Here is a 17,709-nt window from a genome sequence, read left to right on the forward strand (position 1 = left end):
AAGAGGAAGGGAAGCAATGTGAAAAGATTGACTGGGTACGTTTAGTGGGCCTCTAGAAGGCAGTATCTCAAATTCACACTCCATCTAAAAGGGCCTCCTTCTAAGATGTGAGCTGCAACTCTCACACGACTGCCATACCCTGCGCATTCTTATCGACACCCATGCTAGTCAACGTGAGGTGCTGAATGGATTTGGCACTTCCTTGACCACCCGAGACATCGAGAACCGTAATGGCTGCAGGTGTTGTGCCATTTCCGGGGGACAAAGCATATATGAAATTGCCGGCGGCCTTGAGGTCGATCAAGCCGGGATCACCGTTGGCGGAGAGATCAGTCTCGGCGATGATGCTTGCGTTAGTAAGACTCATCTCAACGACACGATTGACCCCGACATCGGTCACAAACGCACTGTTTGTTACTGATGAAATCGTTGCCCAACATGTGGCAGCCTGGCCATCAATTGCTTGCTTTGCAACTAGTGAAGCAACGTTCGTGGCCGGATCAACATCAAGCACTGCGCCTCCGAAGGAAGCATCCGTCACAAAGACTAAGGATGCGCCAGGGATATTAGCGGAGCCGAAAAGGACAGCCGTCCCATCAGGGGAACTTCGAACGTCGGTCGTGGCCACGGTCGCCGGTTTGCCCCACGAGGACGTATCCACCGGGAAGACCGAGAAGAAGCCTGTGTTGTTCACCGTGGGGTCTCCTTTGACTGTGGCGAATAGTCTAGATTCGTCTTCCGAGAAGAAGAGCTGCGAAACTGTGTTGGTCGGTCCGACTGGTGGAGTTGTTTGGTTCAGGTTGAAGGAACGCAGGCCGTCCATCGCACTGAGCCCGCTACGGCTAAAGCTTGAACAAGACACACCGTTCGTCGCTCCTGTTGTCCCAACACATACAGTTTTGTGCTTTACAGATGCCGCGACAGTGTTGGGAAAGTCGCCGGGAAGATCGACTGGCTGGCCAAGCAGGGTGAGTTTGGTGGAATTGCTTGCATCGATGGCGAACATGGACAGGGTATTGCTGCCGGGATTGACTGCAAAGATGTGCTGCCCAGCAATCGTCAAGGCTGACTGTCCGATCAATGCATCGGGTGTCGCTGGTTGGTCCGTCGCACCATCAATGGCATTGGATCCTGCTCCTCCGGTCAAAGTAATTGTCCCTGCAGACAAGGTGCCGTCTGCTGCTATGGGGAGTGCAGCCACGGCGTTTTGTTGGTCGTTGGTGATCAGGTATACTGCTTTTGGGCTGTTGTTGGTCCACTTGGTCTTGCTGCGGCTATGGGATGGAGCGGCGGACACGTTGGAAATGATGGCCAAAGAGGCAAGGAGAGCATATATGATATGAGACAGCATTTTGTATCGCTGGGGTATGAATGTCACAATGACTCGGACTTTAATTCAAATGTTCAGCCTGGTGAGAGCAGAGGTATGTCGCCCTCAACCGCCATCGGTGAGCACTTTTATATATACCTTTCTATGTCGAACATTCTGTCACTACATTTCTGCATCTTGACGTCGAGTAAACCCGGCGCCATGATGGAACGTTTCCATACTGACATAGTGTGAGAAAAGCAGCCTCATACTCCGCAACTGATGACCAGATCGAAAATCTCCTGATTCGTTATCGCGTCAAAGCATAACGTGCAAGGTTAGTGGGAAGCTAACATGTTTTGGGTATTCTTTGATTATCCATCAAGCCTTGTCAGGGTCACAGGTGGAGTTTCAGAGCCTCCTGCGCAAGCGCCGACATTTGCCAGAATGTGCAGCTAACTTAGTAAGTTTGACCCGATATCTGCTCTTATATCTGCAAGTACTAACCTCGAGATTTTTGGGATCCGAGAAGGGAAATAATTGATTATGCCCGCTCGCTTCCATCGCACTTCAGCTAGCATGCGAGGGACAGTATGAGAGACATTTTCCGTCCGCTTTTCCGGACTCCAGAGGGTGAGTGAAATGGTGATCCTACGAAAACGGTGAAAGCTTACTAAGGGACTCTTAGAACGTGCGGCGAATCGGAAAGAGCAATTGCGCCGAGCACAGAGGTGAGTGAGAGTCGACAATCGGGAGACCTGACAAGGCCTGGAATTGACTTCTTGACCCAGGACCTTTCGAGAGCGAAAAGAGAACTACCTTAGGCTTTTGGAGAAGCAAGTCACTTCTTTGCTGAAGAACGAGATCGACACCCAGGTCCAGATTCAACATCTCCAGTCTAGGGTGTCGAGGCTTGAAGCCAGGTTGAATGAATCCGAATCCGAAAACCAAAAACTTCACACTTTTGTGGGTAGTCATGATGGTCATGGCATGGGTCTCGCTCAGGCACCAAATATATCCGCCAATGCCATGCCTGATATCAATGATCCTTCTGATCGTGACCCTGTCAATGCTGTCATCTGGGTCGAGTCTAAAGGAGCTCAAGCAGCACATTTGCATATTCGCAACACGTCTCAGGGCAACAACCCCGGACAGCTACCTTCCCCGGATCTATCACCTATCGGAAATGCCCACGCCGATGCAATCACCAAACACGAATCAGTCTCGGTCGGTGGGCAAATGATGGCACAACTGAGGCATCCGCCGCAGTTCAGTGACAAGGTGTGTTTGATGGACATGGACTTGATCACCGTTGGTATGGAGTTTGTGCTCAAGTGAGTGGTGTTCATGGTTCGCCAAGGTGCAGTGAAGTTTGACCACTCTAGGCTCGAGAATCCATGTCTTCCGCATATCCTGCAAGCATCCTCGTCCGAGGGTCAGGATCAAGATTCTCCTCACGGTCATGTGCATTTGGCAACACATGCATTATTGTGCTGTTCACGAGATACACCAAAAGCGCTGCCCTCTGGATCCACATGGCAAGCACCGAAAGACACGCTCAAACGGTTGTTGGACTATTCGCCAGAACTACCCATCGAAGACTCGGAGATGAGTCCAGTTCAAGCATGGCAACAGATTACACTACACCCTCATTTTCATAATCTGAAGCTTGAGAATCTGAATGTTCTTTCTGATAGGCTGTTGCAAGATATCAAGTGTTACGGGTGAGTTGACACAAGGCATTGTGCTTGAATTACGCTGACATCGAGTAGATTTGGAGCCGTGGTCAGACAAGAGTTTCTGGAGAAATTGCTCTCGACGACATGAGGACGTTTGTGGAGAAGGCACCAACATCAACCTAGGTTAATCGGGTTGCGGGCAATGACGAAACTCTATCGGTTTGCAACATCGGAGCATAACAGAACTGTATCTTGTGCTCCTCTTAAGTGCGAAATAATACCACCGAGATACAATCCCAAACATTTCTCCCGTTGCAACGACGTATCAACACAACATGGCCCAAGAGCTGTTCCTCTGGGACCACCCTGTGAGCTCTTATGCGCAGAAGGTGCGCATTGCACTCCGAGAGAAGAAGATACCATTCAAGCTGGAAACTCCAAGAGGCATTGGGAATGGCGACAAAGCTGCTGTGCCGTCAAACTTTTCGGAACATAATATGCGACTCGAAGTACCCCTCCTGATTGACGGCGACTTCAAGATTACCGACTCGACCATCATCCTAGAGTACTTGGAGGACAAGTATCCCGAGACACCGCTCCTGCCAAGAAGCCCAAGGGAACGAGCAAGAGCTCGAATGATAGAGGAGGTTTGTGACTCGCAGTACGAGGCGCTCAATTGGGGCGTAAGCGAAGTCACCAACTTTGAACGGGCGCACGGAGAACAAGCGGCCAAACTTCACGAGCAAGCCAATCATCAGGTCAAACAGATTCAAGCCTGGCTGACGGAACAGCTCGGCGATGCTGAGTGGTTCGGCGGCGAGCGATTCGGCTGGGCTGACCTTTGTGTGTGGCCTATGGTCAATCGGTCGATGTTCTATGACTTGGGACCGCTGCCAGGATCTGCCCTGAGAGATTGGTGCGAGAGAGCAATGCAGCGCGACTCTGTGAAGGCTACATACGAGGAATATCAAGCGGGGAACAAGCTTCTCAAGGGAGCTGCAGGGGCTTTGGAAAAAGGTGTGATGAGGCGTGAGTATCGAGACCACCGGCTGGAGTGGATGATCAAGTCTGGAGGTGTGGACATCGTGGTGGAAGGGTTGAAGAAGCGGAATATTCGATTTTCGTGGCCAGATCCGATGGAATAGGAAAGACCGCTCACAACGACTTTTGCATGAAGAACGGCACAAAGCCAGTGTTGACGGCAACATGTTTGGGAGAAAACGAGGGAATGTAGTTGAGGAGGTTTCTTACTCCTGGAGATGATTCTACCGGTGTTTCTTCGGCCAAATCTCACCCTTACCATTACAGTAACAATCTTGCTTGAAGAATCACTTCAACTTCTTCACCTTTGGCTGTGGTTCCTTGCCAGTCTTGATCGCATACTCGTCGGCCTTCTTGTAGAAGATGCTGCCATCATAAATACCACGAATGTCTTCTTTCCTCATGATTCCGTCCTCGGGCCAGAGCAGCAAGTACACTGCAGTCCCTGGATGGCCCGTTAGATTAGTCGATGATCAAGATCATGCATGGGCGGCATTGTACTCACACTCCAAAATAGTCGCATTGATTCCGAACAAGTCCAGAACCATACTTTGACCTCTAATGAAATCTTTCACATCTGCTACCGTCAAGCCGCCCTTGTTGTCGCGGTCGTATTTGGCAAAGATGTCCTCAAAGTTCTGCGATCTGAAGCGGCCTTCGTTGTCGTATGTCATGCTGTCGCTGCCGTGCTTGCACTTGTACACACGGTTGAGGTAGATGCGGAAACAGGGGTCCGGCAGCCAGCCTGGTACAGTTGGGTAGGACAGATTGAAATTGATGATGAAGGTTGCTAGAAGGCTTAAGAAGATGTTCCATCCTGTCACACACACACATTAACTTCGACCTGACCCAAGATGAGAGGATGATGGAGTTTGGATTTGTTTTTTTGGACTCACCCCATTTCCGACAGCCATTGTATGTGTCGGAGGGCCACAGGATTCCGTCGTGGTCGGTGTCAAAGTAGTCGCAGTGCTGCTGGACGACGGTCTGGTGTTTGTGTCGTTCGGCAAAGTCTCCTTCAAGTGTTCCATTGGGACATCTGGTGTCAGCAGCGATGTTGGCCCTGGCTGTGCCGGCGTCTTTCAACTTATCCTGCTTTGAGGGTATGAATGGTTTGCGTTCCACTGTCACTGGTTGCTGGTAGATTGCGGTGGGAAATGGTTCTTCGGCGTTGACTCCGTTGGGGCCTTGGTAGAGGCCTTGGTGTTTGACATCCATGATGACCTTGGGTACGCTTTGAGGGTCTTTGTTGCAACGCTACAGCCTACCGGAAATAAAAAGAGATGCGACCAAGTTTTATACTATAGTATTGTTCTTTGCGTCTTTGATGTAATGAGCATGTTCGGGTCGGGTATGCATGTGAAGCGAGCATTGCATCATGTACACCTATGCGGCCCGACTTCGTTTGACATTGACATGTGAAAGACTTGAGATATATGCAGGGCCTCCACGTGCTCATATTGATCTATTCCCATTGCGAGTCATTTTTAACGTACAGCCTTTTCAAGATCTCGTCTCGCCTCTAGACGCCTGTGCGCTATGCTCAATAAGAGAATCCCAGACCCAGAGCTCCTCACAATGCCGATACTCTTCAAAGACGGTACCATTCCCAGCTTGCTGTCCAGCACGGTCAGCTCGAGACCAAGACTTGTTCAAAGAATTCGTCTATCATGTCAACGTCTTCCATATCGCACACAAGAGACACATGCTGGTCAGGCCGACATATAACGACGCACCCATGTTGTGCATCAATGCCATATCTGCTGTAGGCATCTTCCGGATCTCCTTCGCGCTCTTTGATCGAAGTCTCACTAGCGAACACCTTCCAGTAGTCGTACCCTAGCGTTTCATGGTAAGGACGCAGCACCTCGGGCAAGTCCAACAATTCGATCTCGACTCGTGGCGCTGAGTGGATAGTGAAGATCTCGACCGCCGCTTCCTTGGGTTCGTTCGGCCTCAGGTGCCTACAAACGATAGAGTTTTGATCTGAAAGACGCCTGGCGAGAGACTCTAGGCGTTCCCATTGTTTTGTTTTCGTCAAGTCGCCAGCGAAGATGATGATCCTCCAAGGACCGGTCGATGTCATGAAGTCGTGGATGTGACGAGGACTTGCGTCTGCCTGATTGACGACTATGTGAGAATCCAGGCGCTGACCAGTCAGGATGTTTCGAGCAAGACTCTTCTGGGAGTGAAATTTCGATTTTCCAGCTTTTGCTGGGCTTCCTGAATCGCCATTGACTTGTTCATCATTGTCGTCCTCGGCCCTGATCACTGATGGGCCGTATATGACGCCTGTACCGCTCAAAAAAGGGGTGAACTTCTTCCGAAATTCGTCGTAGTTCTTCGAATTGTCACAAGGTCCTTGGACGAAGAATTGTGACATTTCCTGGTCGAGGTCGAGGAGTGTTTCGGCAGCCCTATGCCTCTCGTCCCGGTACGTGTCAAGCAACTGGGGCTTTGCCAGGCCTTTGATGACCATGGCCAACTTCCAGCCCAAATTAAAGGAGTCTTGGATTGAGACATTCATTCCTGCTCCCATGGTCGGAGTATGCGCATGTACTGCATCGCCGACAATGAAGATGCTGGCACCATAGTCAGCAACACTGTCCTCGTCAAAGTCGAGGCTACATACCGATCGTGTAGGCTGTTGGTTTTGGCTATCTGATGGTCCACCTAAAGGATGAATTAGCAGTATAACTTCAGACACCCGTACATGGTGCTTACCGTGTAGATTGACCACCACTGGCATTCCCCACTTTCCAGGTTATACGGGCTGATGATCTTTTGTGCTTTGGTGAGGATATCTTCAAAAGAGACCTTCTTGTCATCGAACCTGTCCTCCTCACCCCCAGTTTCGGCCAACTGAACATAGCACCTGATCAGGCGACCTTCGCGGGGGAGAGTCATAATACTCCCATGTCGAGCTGAGTGGATGACACAGGAGATCCGCACGTCGGCTGTCCCAGATCAGTGAGTGAAGGCTGTCGGGCTAGTCTTTGGGATGACTTACGGAAGTTTGTCCGGGGCACTATATCCATAACACCGAAGTGTTTCTGAGTTCGATTTTTGTTGAGCTCGAAGCCGCAATGCTTCCTAACCCAGCTGTGTGCCCCATCGGCGCCAACCAGATACTTGGCATGTATTTGCTCTCTCCTGACGTCGCTATCTAGAGATCTGTCGGCGAGATTTTCCGTGATAACATCGGCTGTTTCAGTACCGCTTGATCCTGACTTGTTCCGGTGAGCTACGTTGAGAGTGATTGCATACTCTCCGTGCTTTTGCTGTTGTAAGTCGACGTGAGAGACGGACTCAGTGATTACGTTGCGTTCGACTTGGAGAACACCTTCATCCTCGAGCAGGTCGATGAATGCGCGTTCAATATATCCTTGCTTGATAGCTCCTTGCGCAAACCGACTCAGGTCCATCTCCATGTCACGGATCCTCTGTGTTCTCTCGATGCGGCTGTCATCATCGTCGGACGGATTCTTGTCAAGGGTCAGAGTGAGGGAACCACCATGTCAGGAGATCTTACCCATGAACAAATCTCTCGTATCGACGCTCCATATTTGAGGATTGGTGTTGCGATCCCGAAACTATCGAGAATTTCTATCGTCCTTGGATGCAAGCCATCTGCCCGACCCTCGTGTACCTGGGTTTCCTTATCATCAATGATGCGAGCTTTTAGTCCATACCGGCTGGCCCAGGCGGCGAGAGTTAGACCTGCTGGCCCTGCGCCCACAATTAGGAGATCAGTATAGCTTGTGTTCTGGTCTTCTGCGGTCGAGCTGCTAGACGGCAACTCTAGCTTCATCTCGGATATGGTATCCGGCGACAGTGAGCAAGGTTGGTGTTCAGATGTCGCAAATATTTCAGTAACGAGAGACGGTACGCTATCACACAATCCAGCTGCCTGTCATGAGTAGTTGTTGAAACATTACGGGGTACATTTGTGCCTGTGAACAATGCGTCATGATTATTGGGCCTTGAATGACCAGGCACGGTCACACGAGGCACTAGTCAGGCACAGTTTCAATCGGCAAAGTTGTACAAGTTTAGTTGTAAGTCCAATAATGCGCAGAAAAGTCATGATGGCTTCATTATTGACCGGTACGTGCAGGTGTTGGACGGGTATTTCATCAGGAAGGATTCCGAAAGAAAGGAGATTCAAGGAGGCTCAAATCCGATAGGTTGAATCTGGTACACAATGAGATGATGTCATTAACCCAAGACAAAAATACCAATAAACATTAGTGGCATGACATCAAAAGCGGGTCGATATCTCCGGCCTCGATCCGTCCAATAACTTCATCTTCCGGCCATTTTCTCCGCGGTTTGCAGTTGGATGTTATGCACATTGTCATGGCGGACTCGGTTTCCGCCATGTGGGAAATCGAGAAGACTTTGTTGGTTCGCAATTGTGCCATCGATGACCTCTAACCCGGTCCAGGGGTGGCAGTTCTGCTCGCACCTCTTCATTGAATCCCATTGGCTTGGAACATCTGCAGGGGCACTTTACGGGGAAGAGAAAAGGTGCCTGGTCGAGGAAGAAATTTCCCCGATCTATGTTGGCGGATCATGACATGACGGTGGCTTGATCCTAAATTGGACCAATGCGTCTCGGGTTACCTATATAATACATGTACCAGCACCCGAGGGGGTGCGGGAGGGTTCGTACCTTTGTTGTCCCCAAAGGAGGCTCGCCCAGCATGATATCCAAAGACCCCATAGATATCATCGAGATCAAGTCCGATGCTGACGAGGTGGTGCTGGGTAATGAGACACGCAACAGCCTGAAATCCAAGGCGTCCACATTTCATCCACTATTGTTGTGGGACGAAAAGGGCTTGAAGTACTTCGAAGCCATCACCTATGCCCCCGAGTACTACTTGACCAACTGTGAGATTGAGCTATTGGAGAAGCACAGTGATGAGATTGCGCAAGCTTTGGCACCCGACTCGGTCCTGGTAGAATTAGGCAGCGGGTGGGAATGAGACCGCTCCTTGCGAGGCTGAACTGTCTAACCAATGTCACAGATGTTTGAGGAAGGTCAAAATCCTCCTGGAAGCAATCGAAAGAAGTCGGAAGCGTGTCGACTATTATGCTCTCGACCTGGACCGATCCGAACTGGAGCACACACTGCGGGACATCAAGCCCGGAGAGTTCCAATACGTCCGCTGTCATGGCCTGTTTGGCAGCTATGACGATGGACTCGACTGGTTGAGAAGCTCAGAAATGAGTTCGAAACCACGATGCATCATGTCTTTGGGGAGTACATTGGGAGGCTTCGATCGACAAGAAGCAGCCAAGTTTCTGTCTCGGTTCGCAAACTTGCCTGGACCGCCTTCATCCGCTGGTAACTCAACGTTAATGCTGATCGGCTTAGACGGCTGTCTGGATGGTCAGAAGGTCTGGTCAGCGTATAACGACTCTGAACATCGCAACGAAAGATTCATTCGGAACGTTCTGACCCATGCCAATGGAGTACTTGGGCAAGAAATCTTCCGCCAAGAGGACTGGGAGCACCGTGGCAAGTGGAAAGCTGAATCGAAGAGGCATGAACAATATTTGATACCCAAGAAAGACATTGAGTTCGAAGGTCGTTGGTTGACAGCGGGCGAGGAAGTATTTGTCGTGGCTAGCCAAAAGTATGGACCTGAGGAGCGAGAGACTCTATGGCGACACTCTGGACTGCGACCAGTGAAGGAATGGCATACTCAGTCACATGGTTACGGTAGGTGTTGCAGTGTCCTCTCTGATATGACCATCAAGATCCAAAAGCTGACGGGTTCTAGGTCTCCATCTCATGACCGCCACGCATCCGAATTAACGGGGTGCATGTATGGACTAACGCCAACGAATATTCCATGGTCTATTATCGCAGCTGCCGGCATCCTCCGCATATCTACACATGAGGATTACTTCTGAATTTTCTAGGCGTAAGCCTGAAGGTTATCTTTGTATCAAAGTCCGTCTGGGACGTGTCAGCATCTTATACTGCAACTACAAAGTACCTTATGCTATATATCAAAACAATCTTATGGGAGCAGTCAGCACCATATTCAATTATGGCTACGACAATTGGGCGGCCAAATTGCGGCCCTTCCCAGCGTGAGACGAAGCCCTCAAGTCTCTTTTAGCCCCCGACTCGGACCGCCTTGCCCACATTGACAGTAATACATCCAGATGCAACACAAACACCGAGGTCATCTTCAATCAGCAAGCGACTATTTCAGGTGCATGGATTTGTTTGCTGACAATACCCAGCGGCAAGGCTGAAGATATAAAAAGCGTCCCTTCATCTACGATTTGGCGAGCTTGCGGTTGAATAGAACTCGGCTCCCAGATCCTCTTGTGATCGAGCACCTGTTGACTTTTCATTCATTCATTCATTCATCCTCCTCACATCTGACCCTCAAGAGCAGACACTGGGAGCACGATATCACCATGGGCGCAGTCGCATCCCTCATTCCCAAAGCCATAGGCATCGCTGGAAAGGTAATACCCAAGGTGGCAGACGCTCTGCCTGGCATAATCGGTGGAGGAACTCCAGCACCACCAAGCCCAACGACAGGCAGCGCCGCAGACGTAAACAATGCAGCAGCCGCACCTGCAGCCGTCAGCCTCCTCGCAAAGGCACCAGCAGCATCTGCTCCTCATGGTGGTAATGCGACATCTACGAACCCTGCTATAGCCCAAACGGCCCAGGCAGGTCAGGCAGGCGCCCACCCGGCTACTAGTCAGCCAAGTTTCGAGACACTCTCACAACACTTCCCCAGCGACATTCAAGCCATGGAACACGCCTCTCAGTCCGGCACAGTCACTGCAGAAGAGTGGCAGGCTTTCGAAACCTTCCTTTACAGCTTGGTCACCTCTGCGCATCCAGGCAATGATCAGAGCGCGAGCACAGCGCTCAATGCTCTCCACCAGAGCCTCCAGAACGCTCAGCAGGGCCAATTTGATGAACAGACCGCCACCAGTGCGGCTGGAAAGTTCCTCCAGGCACATGTTGGCCTGGGTGTCTTAGCTTTCTTGGAATTGGTTGATCAAGGACAAGGTGGGTTAGACTTCTCAGCAGATCCCCAGGTTGAGCAGGCCTTGAAGTCTGGCGTTCAGGTCCTTGCCCAAGCCCCAGAGGAATTTGAGCAATACGAGGAACAGGAACAAGGACAAGGGGGCGCTGGTGAGCACGAACAAGATGGAGCTGGCCAGGGTGAAGAGGGCGAGGAACAGTATGGCCAAGGAGAGGAAGGTGAGGAACAATATGGTCAGGGAGAGGAGGATGAGGAACAGTATGGTCAGGGAGAGGAAGGTGAAGGAGCATATGGCCAGGAAGGGGAGGAAGACGAACAGGGAGGTTATGGTCAACATTGACCGGCCAGCTTTAACAGCCAACGCACCTCGTAGTGTAGTATGAGATTGCCTCCCAATGAGGTATCACGGTCCTTTTGTCAGCGTGAAAGTTCAGCATTGGTTCATATGCCAGAATTCTCACTGCATGATTCTTGACACTTGCTCATATTTCTGACCTGATTCGACCTCGCCAGCTGACAGCATGCTCGAGCTGCGATACCGGACAGTCTTCGGTAGTCCGAGTAAGCTTCGAGATGAAAGAAAGAACGCCATTCCAGTAGTGAGAAGTAAGTTAGAGATCTTATCTGGCCTCAGCCTTGTGCTTCTCCAACATCAACCCCGCATTTAGCCTCGCCAACCATATTTTTTTCTTCTGCCTCACATGTCAGTACTGGTAGGCATTGCAACTCCAGAGCCGTACAGTATCTCCTTCACCTCCATTGCATACCAAAGTCACCGAACCCAACCACCAAGATGCCTCACAAGCACAAACGCAAGCGCGACGACAAGGACGCCTCAGAGTAAGCACCCGCCCAAATTCCATCTCAACTGATCGCTCTGCTCTCCACCCTTCTTACATTGCACTTGCTAACACGACGACCAGTTTCGACCTCCCACCCACCTCCCGCGCCAAAACCTTGCCTCCCAAAAAGCAAGAAACAGTATTCACATCTGAACCACCGACGAAAAAGCGCGAGCACAAGCGCAAGAAACCAGATAAAGATGATACCCCGAAAGCCTTCGCCCGCCTGATGGCCTTTCAAACCACCGGCAAACGCGGCCCCTCCGGTCTCGACAACGGTGACCGACCCAAGAAGAAAAAGACAAAGAACAGCAAATCTACATCCACAACCACTACAACCACGGCATCAACCCCAGCACCACCAACGTCTCAAAAGACCCTCCAAATCCTCCCAGGCGAACGCCTCTCCGAGTTCAACGCCCGCGTCGACCAATCCCTTCCCCTAACATCCATCCCCAAACACAGGACCCGCACTCCTCAGATCGCCGGCCTCGAGAAACTCAAAACACCCTTAACAAAGCACAACAAACGCTTAGCAAGGCTGCAATCCGAATGGCGCGCGACCGAGGCCAAGATCCACGCAAAGCGCGAGGAAGAGCAAGATGATCTCGCGGACCAGAAGGAAGAAGATGACCTGCTCTGGCTTGGAGCCGGGATCGATAAGGCCGCCGGCAGCGGCAAAAAGAAAAAGAAATTGGCAAAAGACGATGTCGATCCGTGGAAACAGCTCGAGAAAAAGAGGAGAGAAGAAGGGGATTTGGGAAGGCAGAAGAATCTGCAGGACGTTGTTATAGCGCCGCCTGTGTTGAAGAGTGTGAAGAATATCTTCAAAGATAAGACTGCGCCAAATGGCGGAATGTCCAGGGCGATCATGACATGAATAAATGCAGTATAGAAACGACTCGAGGTCGGTATACAAGCATTAGACACCCTTTCGAGCCAGCCTTACTTTTGTAGACGCAGATGTATGACATGATATGGGTATCTTGTACTTTTGAAAAATGTCCATCCAACAGACACAACTAGCCCCAAGTCCCACCACCACCACCTCTCCCTTGCTTCTTCTGCGAACTCAATCTCCAATCATCCTCGCCCGCAAACTTATTATGCAAAGGCTGGATGCGTTCAGCCTTCTTGCGCTTACTCAAACGATCCGTTGGTGCGACCTTGAAGAACGTCGGCGCCGCCTCGACAAGCCACTTCGGCTCAATGACCGTCGCACAATGCATATACTCCTTGGTCGTAAGCACGAGGGTATGGAAGATGACATGCTCAGCCGGCTTGCCGAACAACGCACTGCTGGGATGCATATACACTGGCGTGCCCTCGATAAGCGTCTTGTACCCTTCCTGTGGGTCCTTCCGCGCCGAGTTCCTGAAGAAGCCTGAACACAAAGCTTGCCTGACCTTAACTGTGCTTCGCCCACACGACACGATTTGATGCTTGTACCGCTGCATGATGCTTACCAGTTGTTGACGGACGTCTCGAGCACGTGCAATCTGTCGCTTCTGGATGAAATTCTCGAAGCACCAGGGGTCACTGTACCGCGAGGTTTTCCATGCGTTATACACATTGAGCAGAGTCAGATGGTCGCCATGAGGATCGTGGAACTTGCTCTTCTTCTGATCGGCCTGTTGTTGCTTCTCCTTCGGGCGGTAGAACACGGTCTGGACAGACAGCATGGCAACGATGGTGAGCATCTCATCTGAGCAGCCCATATCCTCCGAGGCGATGAGTGCCTTAGACAGCGACGGTTCCATAGGGAAGTCCGCCATTTTACGTCCAAGTCGAGTAAGGAGACCTTCATCGTCGAGAGCGGACAAGGCGTACAGCTCCTCAAGGGCCGTCAACATGGTGTTTGTCGGAGGAGGATCCATAAAGTCAAAGTGTAACAGGTCATTGATACCCATCGCTTTGAGCATGAGAATGGTGTTCGATAAGTTCTGGCGTTGAATCTCAGGAATACTGGTCGGCAACATTTCGGATTGGTATGCCGCTTCGGTATACAGCCTGAAGCATTTGCCAGGTCCTGTTCGACCGGCTCGTCCTGCCCTTTGTTTGGCCTGCGCCTGAGAGATTGGAGTAACAACAAGTGAATCCATGCCCAGTTTGGGATCGTATGCGTTCTGCTTGACAAAGCCCGGATCGATGACATAGTAGATATGATCGATCGTAATAGAAGTTTCGGCAATGTTTGTCGCAATGACCACCTTCCTGCTTCCAGGGGGTGCAGGGTCGAAAATCCGGCTTTGCATTTCACTAGGTAGCGCAGAATAGACAGGCAATACGATTAGCTCTGGTACGCTCGGTCCCAGAGCCTTCATTCTCTCGAACAAAACTTGACAGCTTGTATCGATTTCCTCCTGACCAGTCAAGAACAGCAGGATATCTCCGGGTGGCTCTGTGAGATGGATTTGCATGACAGTTGTCAGAGCCGCATCCAAATAGTCTTCTTCCGGTTCCCTTGAGTACATGATCTCGACCGGGAATGTTCTACCTGGGATGGAGAAGATGGGACATTGGTTGAAATATTCGGAGAATTTGTCCGCGTCAAGCGTTGCTGAGGTCACGATTACCTTCAAATCAAGACGTCTCTTGAGAGTTTTCTTGAGCAATCCGAAAAGCACATCCGTTGCAATGGTTCTTTCGTGTGCCTCGTCCAGCATGATAACACTGTACCGCTTGAGGTCCGGATCAAGCAGAATCTCTCTCTGCAGCATACCGTCAGTCATGTATTTGATCTTGGTGTCTGGTGAAGTCCGATCTTCGAAACGAATCGTGTAGCCGACTTCCCTGCCAAGTTCGCATCCAACTTCTTCCGAGACACGTTTAGCGACAGACATGGCGGCAACACGACGAGGCTGTGTACAACCAATCATTCCGTGGTTGGCATAACCTCCTTCAGCAAGATACTGGGTGAGTTGAGTGGTCTTTCCCGAACCGGTATCTCCAACCACGATGAGCAGCTGGTTTTGCTCAACGGCCTCGAGTAATTGTTTCCGGAATTTGTACACGGGCAGTGACTCTCGTTGTTGTTTGATAGTCATATCTGTCCTTCGTCCAAGCGACACATTTTTGCCCTGAGTCGCCCGCTTCCACTCTGGAACAGCGTCAGTGGCCTTGGAGGACTGCTGTTGGGCCTGTCGGAGTTCTGAAGCAAATTTACGTTGTTCGGGATTGATCATTGGGTCCTGCCACTGAGCATTGAGGTCGACCTTGGAAGCTTCTTCTGCAGCTTTGTCTGCAGTTTCCTGTTGTTTCAATTCCCTGCGCTCCTTAGCAAGTGATGTTCCTGCTTGAGCCGCTCGATTCAGTGAACCTTCTGGAGCCTTGACAACGCGGATGGGTGAGAGTTCAAGGGACTGTTTGGTTTGACCGGCCAAGAACGGCGGCTCTTCTTCCTTGACCTCAATATCAATATCTTCTTCCTCTTCCAGTTGCCCTTCACCGTTAAGTGCTGCGTTGTAATCTTCATCAATATCAGGATAATCCTGTGCAGAGATTGCTCCTGAAGCGATGAGTTGTTTAATCTCCCATCGTTCTGGAGATGTCATTCTCTTCTTGCTCTTGTTCGACCTTGAATGATAGTCGTCCTCGATGACAGGGACTGTGCTGCCTAGACCTCCATAGCGGTCATTTGACGGCAAACCATCTAGCCGCTCCATATTCGCCCCGGAAGCAATTCGGCGAGAGGGTACCAGATCTTGACCGCTAATCTGGTCGACCTCCTTCATGGACAAACTGATTTTGTTGTCCTCCATCTTCAGTACTTTCACCTTGACCTGCTGGCCCCGAGAAAGCAGATCTGAAGGGTGATTGACTCTTGCCCCTTCTTGAATAGCCGACACATGAATAAGGCCACTGACATTGCCTTTGACACCCTGAAGGTTGGCGAAGGCGCCAAAGTCCTTCACACCATTGATGGTTGCGTCGTAGACTTTGTACAGAACAGGGACGTCGTCGATTTCTCTCGCAGGTGGTCTTCGAAAATCTTCATCGTCGTCATAGTCCCGCCGCCTACTCTTATGATGGCCATTTCGTCTCTCATCATGTCGGCCTCTATGCCCATCATAATCTTCGTCTCGCTCCCTGTGGTGCCGTCGAGACTTCTTCTCTTCGCGCGGACTAGGACTTCTTGACCAGTGTTTTTGTCTGGGTTTTCTGTCTCTTGAGTACTCATCCCGCTCAGGACTCCGACTTCTCTTCCTGGTTCTTTCGGCATGTCCATTGGTGCCGTTCTTCGCTGTTCCGGCCAGGCCTTCGAGTAGGGCAAAGGTATCGTCTTCGGCAGGAGTCCCTGGATCAGCAGGTCGAGTCTCGTCTATGGTTTTTTGTTCGACCATATCATCCTCGTAGTCGTCCCAGTTTTGTGCTCGATCAGGTACGGACAGGCCCTTGAACACTCTAGCCTTGCGGCCAATTGCATCCAAGGCATCCATGTCTGTATTTCCTCCATTCTGCTCCGTCTTCTTCTGCACCTTATGCTTGGGATGCATCGTCAAGATCAACCGATCGACACTCTCGACCAGACTGTTGGGGAACTCTGCCCCCATGGCAGCCAGGGCCGTCTTGAACTCGGGCAGGTTTCCTCCACATTTTTCATGTTGATCGATGACGAACTCTGCGAGGGTCTTGTCATTGATGCCCAAGTGATTCTGGAGTTCGGAAGTGACTTTGGACACGAGCGACAGGAGTTCGAGCGATGTGAAGTCGTCCATGACCGGTATGGCCAGTCCAGACACCCAGGCCTGTCGATAGTCTTTTTGGTTTGAAGTGAGATGAATTTCTAGAACAAATCTGCAGGCCGTGCCTTGGACGACTGTGAGTGGCTGGATTTTCTAGGCATCGAATGAGGTTGTGGCAAAAGCAGCCTGCGGACACTCTGCGGATCAACAGCCGCCGACAGGTCTCGCTGGTCTCGCTTACAGTGGCTCGATCTGGTGGTTTAGTGATGCCCGAGGGTCCGGAAACCCACATTTGGGCCCTGCCGAGCTCGGTCTCTCAGGGTCTGGAAAGGAGGGACTCAAGGGGACAGGACAGCTTTCGCCTTGCAAGCAGCTGTCGTCTATCAAGGCACTGGACAGGGACAGACCGCCCCTCCTTCCCTTCACCCCGCCATCACTTGTAACTACTTCTACATCTCTCTTCTTCCTTTCTCAGCTTCTCAACCTGTCCAAATCTGTCCTTTCCTGTACTACTACACAGAAAAGCTTCACCCTCATATCACTCAAGCTTCTTGAGAAAGACTACTCAACATGGAGAACATCAGACAGAAGTTGAAGCGCCGTGTCAGCCACAAGGACCCAGAGCGTACGTACACCTCTACATCTCTACACCTCACGAGATATAGCTTGCAGCTACTCATCTTGCTTTTAACACACTCATCATCCCTTCATCAAGCTGTATTGTTACTGTGTTTGCCATGCTTGCATACTAACAAGGTTACAGCCAACTTCGAGGAGAACGACTCTGCTGATGAGGACACCGTCACCTACGTCAACAAGGAAGCCGACGACGCTGAGAAAGACGGCCACCCTCAAGGAAGACCCGGCACTTTCTTGCACCGCTTGATCTCTCACGGCAACAAGAAGACCGAAGATCAACTTGCTCGTGAGGCGGCTGCTGCCAACCCTGAAGCTGGTTCCGCCGATCGCGTGGTCACTCAACGATAAGCTGCTCAGCCACAAGTCTCGTGACTTAGCTATTAAGTGTCGATCAAAGGAGCGATCAATGCACCACCGGCAACCTTGTTGCAATCTGGGCAGTGGTGCATGACGGATGAGCTGTGAAATTGGAGTGGTGATGTC

At 50.9% G+C, this 17,709-nt stretch overlaps 10 protein-coding genes across 10 annotated transcripts; 6 read left to right on the forward strand and 4 right to left on the reverse strand.

Annotated features, from left to right (window-relative positions):
- Positions 1–121: 121 nt before the first annotated feature.
- EDD37DRAFT_564113 (uncharacterized protein) lies at positions 122–1,351 on the reverse strand (the record flags this gene model as incomplete). The annotated part of the gene is made up of 1 exon (XM_062813989.1): positions 122–1,351. One exon carries the CDS (start codon positions 1,349–1,351, stop codon positions 122–124), a length of 1,230 nt encoding a protein of 409 aa, XP_062670460.1.
- A 276-nt stretch (positions 1,352–1,627) lies between these two features.
- EDD37DRAFT_417681 (uncharacterized protein) lies at positions 1,628–3,230 on the forward strand. The gene is made up of 5 exons (XM_062812541.1): positions 1,628–1,942; positions 1,998–2,040; positions 2,101–2,643; positions 2,695–3,033; positions 3,082–3,230. The coding sequence occupies exons 1-5, from the start codon at positions 1,903–1,905 to the stop codon at positions 3,134–3,136; spliced, it is 1,020 nt and encodes a 339-aa protein (XP_062670461.1). The 5' UTR covers positions 1,628–1,902; the 3' UTR covers positions 3,137–3,230.
- On the forward strand, positions 3,063–4,320 carry EDD37DRAFT_417576 (glutathione S-transferase). Its single transcript, XM_062812538.1, has one exon. It carries the CDS (start codon positions 3,324–3,326, stop codon positions 4,131–4,133), a length of 810 nt encoding a protein of 269 aa, XP_062670462.1. The 5' UTR covers positions 3,063–3,323; the 3' UTR covers positions 4,134–4,320.
- EDD37DRAFT_417598 (caleosin domain-containing protein) lies at positions 4,247–5,365 on the reverse strand. The gene is made up of 3 exons (XM_062812540.1): positions 4,926–5,365; positions 4,535–4,846; positions 4,247–4,474 (listed from the first exon to the last, which is right to left on the reverse strand). Exons 1-3 carry the CDS (start codon positions 5,245–5,247, stop codon positions 4,317–4,319), a joined length of 792 nt encoding a protein of 263 aa, XP_062670463.1. The 5' UTR covers positions 5,248–5,365; the 3' UTR covers positions 4,247–4,316.
- Positions 5,366–5,659: 294 nt separating this feature from the next.
- Positions 5,660–7,840, reverse strand: EDD37DRAFT_650448 (phenol 2-monooxygenase; the record flags this gene model as incomplete). The annotated part of the gene is made up of 5 exons (XM_062818254.1): positions 5,660–6,611; positions 6,662–6,702; positions 6,754–6,986; positions 7,040–7,514; positions 7,562–7,840. The coding sequence occupies 5 exons, from the start codon at positions 7,838–7,840 to the stop codon at positions 5,660–5,662; spliced, it is 1,980 nt and encodes a 659-aa protein (XP_062670464.1).
- Positions 7,841–8,735: 895 nt separating this feature from the next.
- Positions 8,736–9,856, forward strand: EDD37DRAFT_650449 (histidine-specific methyltransferase; the record flags this gene model as incomplete). The annotated part of the gene is made up of 3 exons (XM_062818255.1): positions 8,736–9,010; positions 9,063–9,760; positions 9,822–9,856. The coding sequence occupies 3 exons, from the start codon at positions 8,736–8,738 to the stop codon at positions 9,854–9,856; spliced, it is 1,008 nt and encodes a 335-aa protein (XP_062670465.1).
- Positions 9,857–10,165: 309 nt separating this feature from the next.
- Positions 10,166–11,562, forward strand: EDD37DRAFT_417860 (uncharacterized protein). Its single transcript, XM_062812543.1, has one exon. It carries the CDS (start codon positions 10,474–10,476, stop codon positions 11,398–11,400), a length of 927 nt encoding a protein of 308 aa, XP_062670466.1. The 5' UTR covers positions 10,166–10,473; the 3' UTR covers positions 11,401–11,562.
- Positions 11,563–11,579: 17 nt separating this feature from the next.
- Positions 11,580–12,853, forward strand: EDD37DRAFT_417894 (uncharacterized protein; the record flags this gene model as incomplete). Its single annotated transcript, XM_062812545.1, has 3 exons — positions 11,580–11,666; positions 11,729–11,900; positions 11,984–12,853. Coding segments are annotated over 3 exons (1,058 nt in total), but the record flags the coding sequence as incomplete, so codon positions are not given.
- EDD37DRAFT_417868 (adenosinetriphosphatase) lies at positions 12,854–16,750 on the reverse strand. Its single transcript, XM_062812544.1, has one exon. It carries the CDS (start codon positions 16,618–16,620, stop codon positions 12,925–12,927), a length of 3,696 nt encoding a protein of 1,231 aa, XP_062670468.1. The 5' UTR covers positions 16,621–16,750; the 3' UTR covers positions 12,854–12,924.
- A 407-nt stretch (positions 16,751–17,157) lies between these two features.
- On the forward strand, positions 17,158–17,574 carry EDD37DRAFT_650453 (uncharacterized protein; the record flags this gene model as incomplete). Its single annotated transcript, XM_062818256.1, has 2 exons — positions 17,158–17,212; positions 17,351–17,574. The coding sequence occupies 2 exons, from the start codon at positions 17,158–17,160 to the stop codon at positions 17,572–17,574; spliced, it is 279 nt and encodes a 92-aa protein (XP_062670469.1).
- Between the last annotated feature and the right edge of the window lie 135 nt (positions 17,575–17,709).

Source organism: Exophiala viscosa (assembly GCF_022695815.1).
Source record: "Exophiala viscosa unplaced genomic scaffold EDD37scaffold_5, whole genome shotgun sequence".
Taxonomy (NCBI): domain Eukaryota; kingdom Fungi; phylum Ascomycota; class Eurotiomycetes; order Chaetothyriales; family Herpotrichiellaceae; genus Exophiala; species Exophiala viscosa.